The sequence below is a fragment of the Hypoxylon trugodes genome (genome assembly GCF_022578975.1).
Source record: "Hypoxylon trugodes strain CBS 135444 unplaced genomic scaffold F4822scaffold_1, whole genome shotgun sequence".
Taxonomy (NCBI): domain Eukaryota; kingdom Fungi; phylum Ascomycota; class Sordariomycetes; order Xylariales; family Hypoxylaceae; genus Hypoxylon; species Hypoxylon trugodes.
The window spans coordinates 1,154,280-1,167,435 of record NW_026250016.1 but is presented as its reverse complement, the minus strand read 5'-3'; the positions used below and the strand labels follow the sequence as shown (position 1 = coordinate 1,167,435).

Genomic DNA, 13,156 nt, shown 5'->3' with positions numbered 1-13,156 from the left:
CGTAGTCCCTGTAGGTAGGGTTGTAATGCGTTGATGATATTTTTTTCTTTTCTTTGCTTACATGCCTTGAATCAACCATACATCTCTTTCAAGTCGCGGTGGAGAGAAGTTCCCCAGCCAACGAGTTAACCACTGCTACACTATGACTAGGAGTAGGCTAAGGTAACTAACACCTGATGTACGCACGTACGCACATACATACGTTAAAGTATGTATCATAGCGGGTCCGGCATCGTGATAGGTGTAACCGGGAATTGAAAGACTATGGGGGAGTCTACTGGGCCCCTTTCGCGCATCCCGCCAATCTCCAGGCCGATCTACATACCAGACTCTGCTGTTACATACGTCAACCTACGCCCCTTCGGTTTGTCTACCGAGAGAGGGTGTATGTCGTGTATGTAAGAACATGTATATGTCTGTGTTTGTGTCTATGTATGGATAATGTATGTAAGAGAGGAAGCACGTACATATCTACACGCATACATCAGACCTGCGTCACTCCTATACACTACATAGATTTAATATGCATACATAATAATCAGCATATGCCACTCCTCCACATTGCTGATTTCTCTGCTTATGTGACGTTGCTTGACCAAAACTCTATTCGAACGAACACCGCCTATTCATCTTTGTTCCACCGTCGACTTATACTACATAAATATTGTACCGTACCCACATGGGACCGCCCGCCAACCCCCCTCTCCCCTCTCGTCCCTTTCTTTGATCGTATCTGGCGCCCAATGACTCGTCCGCATCATACATATATATCTATGTACGTATACCATGCAGGCATATATTTATTTACAGATCAGGGTTCGAGAGGAAGCTTAGGTAGGCCACATGGCAATCCCTTCGCCGCTTTACAAAGAAATGTAGGTAAGACGACAATAGTGCAAAAAGACGTATGTAAAATAGAGTAGGCATAGGCAAGGAGGTTGGTGAGTTGGTGGTACTGCAGCGTGTTCCTGCCAGATAGGCTAGTGATTTTCCATCTCTCGTGATTCTGCTTTTCGTTTTCCCCCCGTTGAGTCACATTCTACCCTGTTCCGTTCTCTTATTCTTCTCTTCCTACTACTTCTCGCTCCATGTTTCTTCTTCCGTCTCGAAACTCAGCCTACCTCTACCTCGCCGCTCTCTTACCGCGAAGAAACGTTTTAACCTCGTTGGTATTGTATTGTATTGATAAGACATGGTTACCTTACTTCGTCCACGACTGGTATGACTAAGTTTTTAGACCCCTATGCATCTCTCTGACTAGCGCGAAGCAGCAGATCATCAAAATTGGTAACGATAAGCCCTAGTAATAAGAGCGTACTAGTCGAGATCAGCAAATGCTGGAGGATTTTTGGGCGAATTAGAAAGTTGGAGTTACGTTTATACGGGTATAAGAGGAACCAATGCCTTAGAGCCTAGAGATCGGCAATCTCCAGTTTAAGGGGGAATAAACAAAGGACGCTTTTTCGGCTTCCAATTTTTCCATTCAAACTCACATGAAATTTACCTAACTTAGCATTGTCCTCGATTTCATGATATGATAGATATTATTAGTCGTAGAGACCCGTCTGTTCTAGTTAATCCGCGTCGGTCCGATTAGATAATATCATATCATGTATTTAGCTGTCTGCCCCCAACTGCCTTGTCTATATACCGGGACCCATCTACAACATAAAAATTATCCCATATTTCTAAATCTCGGTGAATTATTTCCTGTGAAAAACCAATAAGTGAGAAGTCATCTTTTTCATCGATATTTTCAGGCGAACACCTCCTACATATGATACGCGAAAAGGGCGGAGCGGGCCGCTTCGGTGTCTGGAGAAGGCATGTAGGATTTGCCCGAGGCCCAAATTCGAACCCGATACATACCTAGGTATACAACACACGAAAATACATACCTCCGAACCAGTTCATGTCAACTTTACCACCTAGGAGAGAAATCCGGTCGCAATAATGGAAATAAACAACCTCCGTCGTCAAAAGTTCCCCCTTTTTCTTCGCGACCGGTAAAAAAGGGGCCGAGAGAGTGGGCACAACAACGACTATTGAACGGTTCCCCTTTCGTCGTTCTCGTCCTACGTAGCAACAGCAGCAGCAGAAATAGAAAGATTCCTTCCTCTTCTGCTATTATTAATTAATTTCACTTTACTTTTCCATTTCTCTTACTTCTCATCCAATTCCTTTCCTCTCCTCTTGTCCTAATCGAAACACGACCCCACGAATATTCCCCGAGCGAGACTTGGCCGTCGCAGCCGTACCGTACCGCACGCAGAACAATTTCTACACCGCAAGTTCGGAATCCTTCTTTCTCCTCAACGGTATATTGCTCGTCTATTGTCTATGATGATGTGCCGGCAGCGCCGGTAGTTAGGCACCAATTGGCTGTTCCGTTCGTCGTTGGTCTGACATGAAATGGCTCTTTTCGCTCGCTAGCTGTTTCGGTATATTGCTTCGATACGAAGCAGAGAAAAAAAGACCAGGGTGTACGGGCGCATCTCTCTTGCTATTTCCTTTTTAGGGGTAGACAATAGATACAAGATGGCGTGAGAGAGGCTGGAAAGACAAGACGCTAAGGAATGATGCGAGCACGAATCGATGATCCAACAATAACATTATCACCTTTGTTTCGACGCGCGCTTTCCACCAATCTCGCCCATCCCAGAAGCTCGGATCAGAGATGGGCTTCCGCTCTGATGCCTCGCCTCAGGCGAAGAATCAGCATACATACATGCATACGTGCTAATGCATAGATGCACACACATTACATACAGACCGACATGGGATGTGTGTGACGACCGGGTAATCGGGCGTCCAATTCCCTCATCGAGACAGGGCCTGGTGACGAGGACCGGTGCGGCCGGTGCCGACGAATGGAGCGCTTATTTCGAAATAACCCTGCGTGGAGTCGCAGGATCGACGGTGCGCCCAGCAGGCAAGCAAGCAAGTAACCATCTTCGATGTTTCGAGCAGGGTACATCTATTGGTGAGCTAGATGTAGCTCATTTTTTTCCCAAACCTAGATTGCGCGGTCATCTCATTTCCCACAATTTCGAGATTTGATACACGGCTTGATAGGTTGGTTGTTGACCATGCCGAACACTGCCTCGCTTTTCCGAGAGATACGCTACTCGACGAGTCCCACCGATATTTCCAATCTCCGCGGCTTCGTTAGTTTTTTTTTTTCTTCGATCTCCAATAAAATGACGAGTCGACTCTGAGGTAAAATAGTGATCACTCTTAGCACTCGGCCATTCACATGGTGGGGAATATGCTCACTACAGGTGTGAATGGAGAAAACTAATGTCGTGACTGTCCTGAGTTTGATGAGGTACATCTAGAAGTAAGATAGTAGTGATAGTAGTATCTAGTCCCAAGGCTTCCTTCGCATTGGGGGTTAGTTGGCAGGGTTACCCGAACGAAACTTGAGTCACAAATAGGTAATTCGCCTCTAATCCAGTAAGGTACATTGGGAAGAAATCAAGTACGTTGCCAATATACCATATACTCACCACTTAAACTTCTAATGGTTGTTGCTTTGGTAGGCCTAATTGTACTAAAGTGTGAGAATTTGACGAATTAATTCATTGCGTCGGAATCGCTTACCAACACTATTGATCGGTCGAAGAGAAAATATAGATGAATTGGGATATCTATTTGACATTAGTCGTGACTACTTCCTTTTAATAGATGGGGACCATACCTGGACTTTATCTTGCTCCTATTAACCCCACACCTTACCCGTGAACCGTAATCAAATCTATCAACCCTCACTTCCTGGATATATAAGTATATTCTAGGAATAGCTACAGCATTCGAGTGCTATTGGCTCCCAGCCCATGATTAAAGAAGAGTGATACATCAAGACCCAGACAACGCATACCGTTAACATACCGTATCAACAACATAGCAAACTTCTAGCAGATGTCATAACAATCTATATAGCCTACGAAGACGACGAAGAACAAGTTAGTAGGTACCTAGGTAGGTAGGTAGACAGGAAACTCCCACTCGGTATCTCATTCATTACCTGTAACGTATGTGTGTGCCCGAGGGTTACAAAGGAGACCTTCCTAACATCAACCCCCTTAGAGAGAAAATCCTAGAAACGTTGAATACCTAGGTAGACATTAATGAAGAATCGATCCGTCTCCTATCCGGTGTCGTCACATAACCCATCTTAGCCGCGACCCCTGAAATTCCCAAACCAGAGACATTAGCCGTACCTGTATAGCGCGCGCAAATTACCTTTCTAGATTTCCAACGCCAATTCGGCCGAGACGCCGGGGCCCCTTAGTATACCCAATAAAGACAGACTCCCTTATATACTTGTATGTGCCCCTACCGTGCCGAACGTTGAGGTCCATCGTCGTCAAACTATTACCGGTAATCCGCCGGCGGGAAATGCGGCATATGTGGGTTGAGGCCGTTCGGCTGAGGCAAATGGGACGCATGCATTTCGTACGGTCCGTAAGCTTCTTGGGTCCCTAGTGGGGGAACTCCGATGCCCAGGCCGGCGCCCGCTGGTTGCCAGCCTTGCCATAGGGTGTCAAACTCAATACTGGTTTCTTCACCACCGATGGCCTCCATCCCGGGCGCCATACTCACCGGTGCGACCCCGTTATTTAGCGAAACGCTCCCTTCTGGACTAGGCTGTTGAATTGCCGGCGGCATCATCGATCGCATCGTAGCTTCTGAGGGCCCTACCGGCAAATTGACCAACTGCCTCCCCTTCACTGGTGATGGTAAATCGCTCATATAGGAGTCTCGTCGTTCAGCCTTCACTTGGTTGGAGAAAGATGACGTTGGGTCATGGTGGAAACTTTGCGAGATCGTAGATATGGTAGGAGCTTTGCGACCTGGTAAAGATATTTTCTTCGTCGATGGATCTCGACCTTGATTCGCTCTGTGGAAACTGTCAACGATGAATGATACTCGTCGAGCCTGAGCATCGAAACTCCCGCAGTATTCTAAAATATGCAAGGCGCTCTGGATGGAGGCATCGCCGTCGGGATTATGGTATAATAGTGCGAACTCGTTGCTCAGAATCACAAGAGCGGCGGCAAAGACGAAGTATCTGTTTATATAAAAAGAAAATTTGCATCAGTTCTCTATCCTCCCAAAACAGCGTTGTTGGTGGGTCTCACATCACGAATGGGTTGCACTGCGGCAAGTATTCGGCGTCGAGCGCGGCTCGAGCTATTATTATGGTACGCTGAGAAGCCTCGACGCAGGCCTGAGAAAACCTTTCCAGTCTTGAACTACAGCGAGGCGGTTTTTGAGAGTTCCTGGAAATACCATCGCAGCCCATTTTGAGAAGGTATAAGAAGAATGGCCTCGTAAGGAGCACCACAGAGTGGCAATGTAAGAGGTTAACATGAAGGATGGCGATAGCTTGTGTTGACTCGATCGACCCATGTACGATGCGTCGCCAATCCAAGTTCTGATGCAATTCCTTCTCCCAGTTTTCAATACGTTCTGCAATTTCCTGCGCCACGAGAGTCGATACTTTTCTCTTGGAGTAGACCTTCTTAAGTGTCAACCCGATCAAAAAGCAGCTTCTTACCGCAGCATCTAGCGCCGCCGAATTCGTTAGTTGTACCCCATTATTTATAGCCGCACCGTCATCCCTGGTCCCTGGTGGGAATTGTAGGGCATTCTCCGAACAGTCTTCTTCAGATATAGTTATAGGGCGACCAAGGCACGCCGCAAGGAAGCGATCGAGAATGAACAAAGTCCTCCATACGTTTTTTCGAGATTGGCGGTCGGGTTCCTCAAAAATTACCATACTTTCCTCCCTATGGAGTCCCAGTGCGAATGCGAACCGAACTGCCATTCCTTCACGATCGTCAGGCTAAAGTTGAAAGTAGAGAAGGGGTAACGTAAGGGATAACGCGCTCACCATGGTAAACGTATGAAGCATTTCTCTGAGACACTGCTAATAGATAAAGGGACATTAATAGAAGCGCTTGAATTGACCAGAAATTCCCATCTTCAAATCCTGCCATGGAGTCAAAAGACTTCTTAGCGGCCCGGAAGAATAATTCAGCACGATTGATGGGTTCCGAGCGCAGTTTTCGGATTATAGTATCATGCTCAGCCCCCAACGGACGAGCGACAACCAGGCCAATAGCAAAGACCAAATTAAATATGCATAGTACCGCCTCGTCGATGTTGAGGGGATCGCTATAGCATTGCTCTACCGACCGGAGGAATTCCTTCTTGTTAAATACATCGACGAGGCCTGATGTCTACAATCCTATGGGTTAGTGTTGGTATTCACAGAGTCACGACGTACATACATTGGTGAAGAAAGCGTCTATAAGTACGTCAGCCGTCTTCCTGTCTGGTAATTGACCGGTTGTTCTAGTGCCCGATGGGAGTTGAATCGTATTTTCCAATAGATTGTGCCTCTGGGGATCAGTGGTAAATTCGGAGGGCCCCGAGATAGTTTCGACGATCATACGAATCAATTGTAGATAGGAAAGACTCGCCGATTCACCAACATAAACTATATCAACACATTAGAAGAGCAAGGACTATATTTTAAAACAGGGTAGATAGTGCACTCCGGAACTAGACATAACTAGAAACGGAATAATGATAGATAGATGATTGGTCGTAGGTGGGGGTTCTGGTGTCTCACTTACGCAGCTTGCCCGTTGTATCCATAAGCATCCTAGGCAGAGACATGATCTCCGCTTCATCCGCAGCTCCGCTGGCATTGCTAACGCGAGAGCGGGAGTCAAAATCGCGATCATTACTGCCGTGGAAGTTGCGGGTTATTCCGACTAGCTTTTTCTGACTCGACTCAGGCGACCCTGTTTCTATAAGGCATATTGCCGACCTGTCAGTAGGCTGATCCCACGACGCTAAAGATGGGATGTGCGTCGTGGTCTGACCAGATTCTAGAGTAGTTCTTGTATTTCTAGGTGAGCCCTCCACATGTCGACGTTTGGTCGGGGACTCGAGGGGGTCCTGGGATCCATTTTCTAGGCTCGTCGGCGTGTACATACAAGCCAACTTTCGCTTATCGCATGTACTACACGGATTTTGCCCGTTACACTACAAGAATATATGAGTTAGCAAGGATGACGACGACAAAGTTCAATATCGATTGGGCTCGTGTAGTAGCGCCTAAGCGTTTAACCCGGAGACGGCTACACAACCACGCCGGTCGTTGTGAGACGAAGAGAGGTACCCGGAGACAATAGCATAACACAAGTTGTCGCTGCTCATGCTGTGTATTATTCAAGTAAGGGGTATTGAGAAACAGATTTTTTTTCTTTGCGAATTATCCGCTCGTCTTACACGTCCATACCTCCGTCGTCGAATGCTCGATGATCTTGCGGGTAAGGCGATATTGGGATTTGCAGAGGAAGTAAGGGATACAACAGTAAGACAGAAAGTGCAAAAGGAAGAATTCAATTGACCGACCTTTTGTTTCCTACGCTTACAAGAGTCACATGCCTGCGCAGTACGTTGCCTCTTGTCAGGATCAACCTTAGGTCGTGTCATGATTGTTTGAGCCACAATAGGTCGAGGTCACATCCGCCATCCGACACTTCGCCACAAGGTGACTGGATTCAGGTTGGGCAATGGAGAGGATAAAAAGAGACAAATGATGACTTCGGGGGCGGAGCCGGTCTAACGGGCACTAAGGCGTCGGTCTCGGATACGGATAAAAAATGTCCAAAGGTTCAGCCCTATCGGAAGATAGACGGACCTCAAGGTCCAGTATCGTGGGATTGGGACGAACAATTAACTCGGCAAGTGCTTGCTTGTCTACTCGGCAGAGTATGTAAGGCAAGCCTGCATGGGTGTATGAATAGGTAGGCAATCTAGGACTATCCGGTAAGGTCGCTTGCTGTAGGTAGAGAGATGTGTGCGTGCGTGTACGTGTGTATGTGTGTGTATGCGTGTATGTATGTATGTGTGTGTGTGTGTGCGGAAGATGAGCTAAGTGGAGAAGCATATAAGCTGCTTGAGTACACAAGAGTGTATCGAGCAAGCTAGCTTGCTCACTGGAGCGTTAGAGCGATATGCCACAACAGCAGCTGACTGACTGACTGAGGAAGAGATGCGAGGTGTAGGACCTTGGAATCAGCGGAACGTGTCGGAAGCGGGAGATGGACATGAAAAAAATAAAGCTGTCATGGATAGTGTTTATGGAGAAGAATGCAAGGGCCGACTTGTTAGATTTTTTTTTCTTCTCCCTCGAGGGGAGCAAGCGTAATGCTATGCACTCCAACTGGCCGGCTCGGCACCTCCCTCCTGAGCCGGACAATTGGCGGTCTCGACCACGTTGAGCTTGTCCGGTCATGTTTTCGATGAGATATGGAAGCAGGGCTGCGTAGGAGTAGGACCGTGATTGGGCAGCTAGGCTGTAGATCAATCAAGTAAGACTCCGTTAGGCGATCAGGTGGCGTTCCAGCATCGCCTAAGAGGCAGGATATAGCGGCGTATTTATTTCTTCTTTCGACATGGACTTTTTCCCCCTCCAAGATGGTTGGCATCAAGAGGATGCTAGGAGTGCGGACTTATTTCTTTCTTTGATAAAGTCTAGATCTGAGTGTGAGACCCATGTGAAGATCACAGCTGTTTCCTAAACCGGGTTTTTTCCTTTTTTATCAAGACGCCCGAGAATATTAAAATGTGATTGATCAACTCCGTATCGACAGCAGATGTCTCAGTTATGCTCTCAATTATTGAGAGTGGGTACCGATCTTGAGGTGAATTGAATCCAATTTAGGATGCAGATAAGGGCCAGCAGGCATGAGCAAAGAGAGGGGCTTCAGATGAGGGTCACCGTGTAGATTAGAATAGTATACGATGGAGATGTTGTACGGTGTGTGAGTGAAAGGAATGTAGAGTCGAGGGTTGGTTTAGCCTCTGGACGCACGTGTAAGTTCGTAAGAAGATACTTGAGATACATATGTACATTAATACTCCGCACTCCGCATATATAGGGCAGGTACATCCCAATTGACGTACGATTTATACTTGCCAATGGTCCCGGAAATCGCTACCTGACAGTTAAAGTTGTCGGATGCTGCACCTAAATGGCTAGGATGATCAGGGGTTGGAGAAGATGGACGATGTACTCTACGGGATGATACATCCGTTGTCGATATTTCAGCCGCGCAGCACCACGTAAGAGAAAGTATATACAAGTATACTGTCTTATACCCAGTGTGGAAGGCGTAGATGAAGCATGGTCGGGATCCACCATCCAAAGGTAAAAGAGGCAAAAAGGCAATCTGATCTTTCTGATCTTCCATTTCCTGCATTTCTTGCATTTCTTGCATTTTTGCGGCTCAATCCCGAAACTATTTCTTTTCTCACCTACACATGCAAGTAAGACTCTTCCCCTTGCCCCATGCCCCAAATTCATCACCGTTTTCACGTTGCGTTTACTATCCCGTCGGCTACACCACTATATGCAAATCAAAATCATCTAGAGATCATCTAAGACAACCCTGTCAATGCCAGTCAATCCTTCACATTTCAATCAATGTGTCACTCTAAGCCGTTAGATATTCGGCTCGTATGTGCTTCTCGGATGGTGCACCCTGACCCTTCGTATCGAACAACAAGTCGTCAATTTATTAATCATCTACTTAGCTCGATTGACATGTCTTGTATATTCCACGGTCCACTGCATAGGTATGATCTCAAATTGGTCTAAGGGGGGGCTCGATTCGGTACTCATAATCTACATGCATGTAACCCTTCACAATAGATTGCCCCTGCTTCAGACGCCTCGTGGTTCATCATCCCGTCACCGTTGACGCGAAACGGCCCGCACTCGCAAAGACACACTTATCTACCGACGTCAATCTTATGTCGGTAGAAGTCACTATCTCGAAGATGGCTTAGGGCCGTCTATTACTGAGTCTCTATAGGGGCGCTTCAGAGATGTTTATGCTCAAACCCCAATTGCGCCTCTCTTAACTTAGATACTGATCGTCCACCAGATTCAGTCAGCCACTGCCATCCCTCCAAAACCATATTGGTGTCTTCATTCCAATGGAGTTTGCAGTTGATTATCGCCAGCGTCACACCCACATCATGGGACGTACACCGCGAATTGATGTGTCAATGGGCACTGTCACTCGTCGTTTATCGCTGGACGGCACGGCATATCACGACCGCCGCATTTAGCGCCAGTGGTAAATCCCTAGAACTTACCTGTATGTCACTGTTGACATATCTATCGTTATCAGATGGAACTGTGAAGATGGTCTACACGGGCTAGGTCTCGCCTATTATTTCTAGACCGCACAAGAAACCCTCGTCACTCATATATCCGAGTCACGATCTCACCGACGGGGAATGTTTCGGTGTGAGTCCCTCTGTATGATGTATCGTAACGTGTTATGATGTATTTACCGCTCTTTATGTGATTCGTGTCGTCTAGAAGCCTTCATTCTTAAGTAGTTTTGTGGCGTGCTCTCCTGGGTATTTCTTTCCTCATTCTCAATACGGACGTGCAGTCATTCCTATGATTTCTCCCACCGCCACCATAATGGCTGTCGGACAAGCAAAGACAACACCATCAGTCTCCCATGTGGGATCTGGGAGGTATTCGGTAAGTGAAGGCGCAAGAGAAGCATTCGAACAACTCTGGGAATCTACCAAAGGAGAGCTTCCAAGGGAATTCCTAGAATACGCGAAACGTATTTTTTTCTTGGGAGATACAGGTACGGGGGACGCCGCCTGTTTCCCTTGTCCTTTTCGTGAACAAGAAGCGATTGCGGCTCTCAAGGCATTAGAAGGATGCGCTGCTGCCACTATTGCGGATATTCGGGGACCGAAACGTGAAAGGGAAATTAATGTCATGATGGAGCGTGTGACATCTTTTTTAATGTCCGCGTATATCACCGATCTCGACGGCTTGGATAAGTGCAACCCCAAAATCAAGGAACGGATTCCAGGTTTGTCTCACATACCCATCTTTAGTATACTCAGAGACGCCCAAGCTAACCAGAAAAATAAGATACGGATCTAAACCAGGCCCAGTCAAATTTGTATCGCCGTTTGTCAGCCGGCCTTTATAAGACCAGGAACCAAGGCGAATACTACCACATACATGGGTCGCTAGAGGCCACTACGACTTTGGGCATGATAGGCCTCCCACCGTTCCTCCCCGGTTCAATGGATTACCATGGGTGCATAAACACTATTGAAGAGGCTGTTAAACGATTCTCCGGAGCTGAATTGGAAAGGCTGAACCGGGAACACCACCAGGCAGGTGTCCCCGCTCTCACCAATGAAAAGTATCAAAATACTGCTCACGGGCAAGCGATGGCGTCTCTCCCATTATTTACTGTGAAGCCTTTGAACACGGATACGCCACCCGTCCCATTTACGGAATTTGCAGATGAGCCGAATCAATGCCTGCAGGGACTTCGCGTTATTGAGCTCTGTCGGGTAATTGCAGGACCAACCATCGGCCGATCACTAGCCGCCCATGGCGCATCTGTACTGAAGATCACGTCGCCGCAACTACCGGACGTCCCATTCTTTCAATTAGACGTTAATACTGGGAAACATACAACATTCTTACACCTTAAGGACCCCACCGACATCCAAACCTTTGAATCGCTCCTTGCTACAGCGGACGTCATTATCGATGGATATCGGCCGGGTGTCATCGCAAGTCTTGGTTATAGCCCCGAGGTGCTAGCGGCAAAGGCGGCAGAACATGGAAGGGGTATCGTCTACGTAGCAGAAGACTGTTTTGGCGGCACAGAAATAGGCGCCGAATGGGCCGGTCGTCCAGGTTGGCAACAAATCGCCGACTGCGTCACGGGTGTGGCGTGGGAGCAAGGTCGATTCATGGGATTGAATGAGCCGGTCGTCCCGCCCTTCCCCATGTCAGATTACGGTACGGGATGCGTTGGTACTATTGCAGCGCTTTCAGGCATATATCAAAGGGCAACGCGGGGTGGTAGTTGGGTCTGTCGCACTAGCATTTCCCAGTACGATATCTTTCTCTTATCCCTCGGCGTATACCCAGCGGACGTTCAAGACCGGCTGCGGCGTGAACATGACCCTCGATTTTTCGAACTACGTCACAATGACTCTGTGGACGAGGTCAGCCAACGAGCGCTGGCTAGCGTTAGGAAATTACACCCTACGCTATTTGCACGTCATATCATGCAAAGCTCGTACAGCAAGGCATTCGGTGGCGTTGTTACCTGGTCCAAGGAGCCGCTGAAAGTGGAGGGAATCAAGATTGGCCATGTGAGGCTGACACGACCAAATGGCTACGACGAACCATCATGGGAAGATTGGGAGAGTGACAAGACACTATTGGGCGATTGATATCTCGATCCCCCGAGAGAAAGCTAGATACCCGGCGTCTGACGAGTGATATCTATATGGTTGCACGGCAGTAGCGGCGGTATTCGTGCCCTTTTGAACATAGCGGGCGTCGTGGCATTTTGTCTGTCGTAAACAAGGTTACATGGTATACGAAGCAAGCTGTGAAGGACATGAGCATCTCTTGGCATAATATTGAGGACGCATTGTGCTTGGTTAGCGAAGCATTGGGGATGTTTTCTCTTTTTCTTTACCAAAAGCATCTCTTACATTAATATTTGTCGATACTATTGCATCTCCATAGCAAACTATTGAATTTACCTTTATGCCGAATACACTCTCCATATCTGCCTAGGTACCTAGGTATGTACGCCCGGCGCTAAACTCACTGATATTTCGGGCTCCCGAATTCAGACAGAGCAGCTGGCTCGCTCCTCTTTGAGAAGAGACCATAAAATTATAAGTAAAGGGGGCTTGCTTTCTGTAGTAAAACTTGACAAATTAGTGGACTCGGGGAAACGTCAACTTACACAAGACCTATCGCCATACACAACCTATAGTAATACTAATAATACCTACTTAGGTGCCTAGCATGAGATTACGGAGATAGGGTCATCTGATGGCTAAAATTGACGGGGACGGTGGTACGGTCCCTCCATCGGGACCGAATTGTAAGAAGGACTTTGCTTGTCGCGCTTTCTCATCCTATCACGGGTAGGTAGAGCCGAGTATACGGAGGCGGAGTTGAGCAACTAGCCCGGCGGTGTGATAGAGGCGATTTTTCTTTTCTGTGATGAATGGGGCTAGTTGCCGTGTCCTACTACGGGATATG

The 13,156-nt window shown here is 47.4% G+C and overlaps 2 protein-coding genes across 2 annotated transcripts; one reads left to right on the top strand and one right to left on the bottom strand.

Annotated features, from left to right (window-relative positions):
• Nucleotides 1–3,702: 3,702 nt before the first annotated feature.
• Nucleotides 3,703–7,457, bottom strand: F4822DRAFT_384624 (fungal-specific transcription factor domain-containing protein). Its single transcript, XM_051456552.1, has 5 exons — nt 6,648–7,457; nt 6,300–6,508; nt 5,900–6,248; nt 5,145–5,835; nt 3,703–5,074 (listed from the first exon to the last, which is right to left on the bottom strand). The coding sequence occupies exons 1-5, from the start codon at nt 7,009–7,011 to the stop codon at nt 4,378–4,380; spliced, it is 2,310 nt and encodes a 769-aa protein (XP_051319207.1). The 5' UTR covers nt 7,012–7,457; the 3' UTR covers nt 3,703–4,377.
• Nucleotides 7,458–10,233: 2,776 nt separating this feature from the next.
• Nucleotides 10,234–12,339, top strand: F4822DRAFT_12745 (CoA-transferase family III). The gene is made up of 2 exons (XM_051452657.1): nt 10,234–10,934; nt 10,997–12,339. The coding sequence occupies exons 1-2, from the start codon at nt 10,502–10,504 to the stop codon at nt 12,325–12,327; spliced, it is 1,764 nt and encodes a 587-aa protein (XP_051319206.1). The 5' UTR covers nt 10,234–10,501; the 3' UTR covers nt 12,328–12,339.
• Nucleotides 12,340–13,156: the final 817 nt, after the last annotated feature.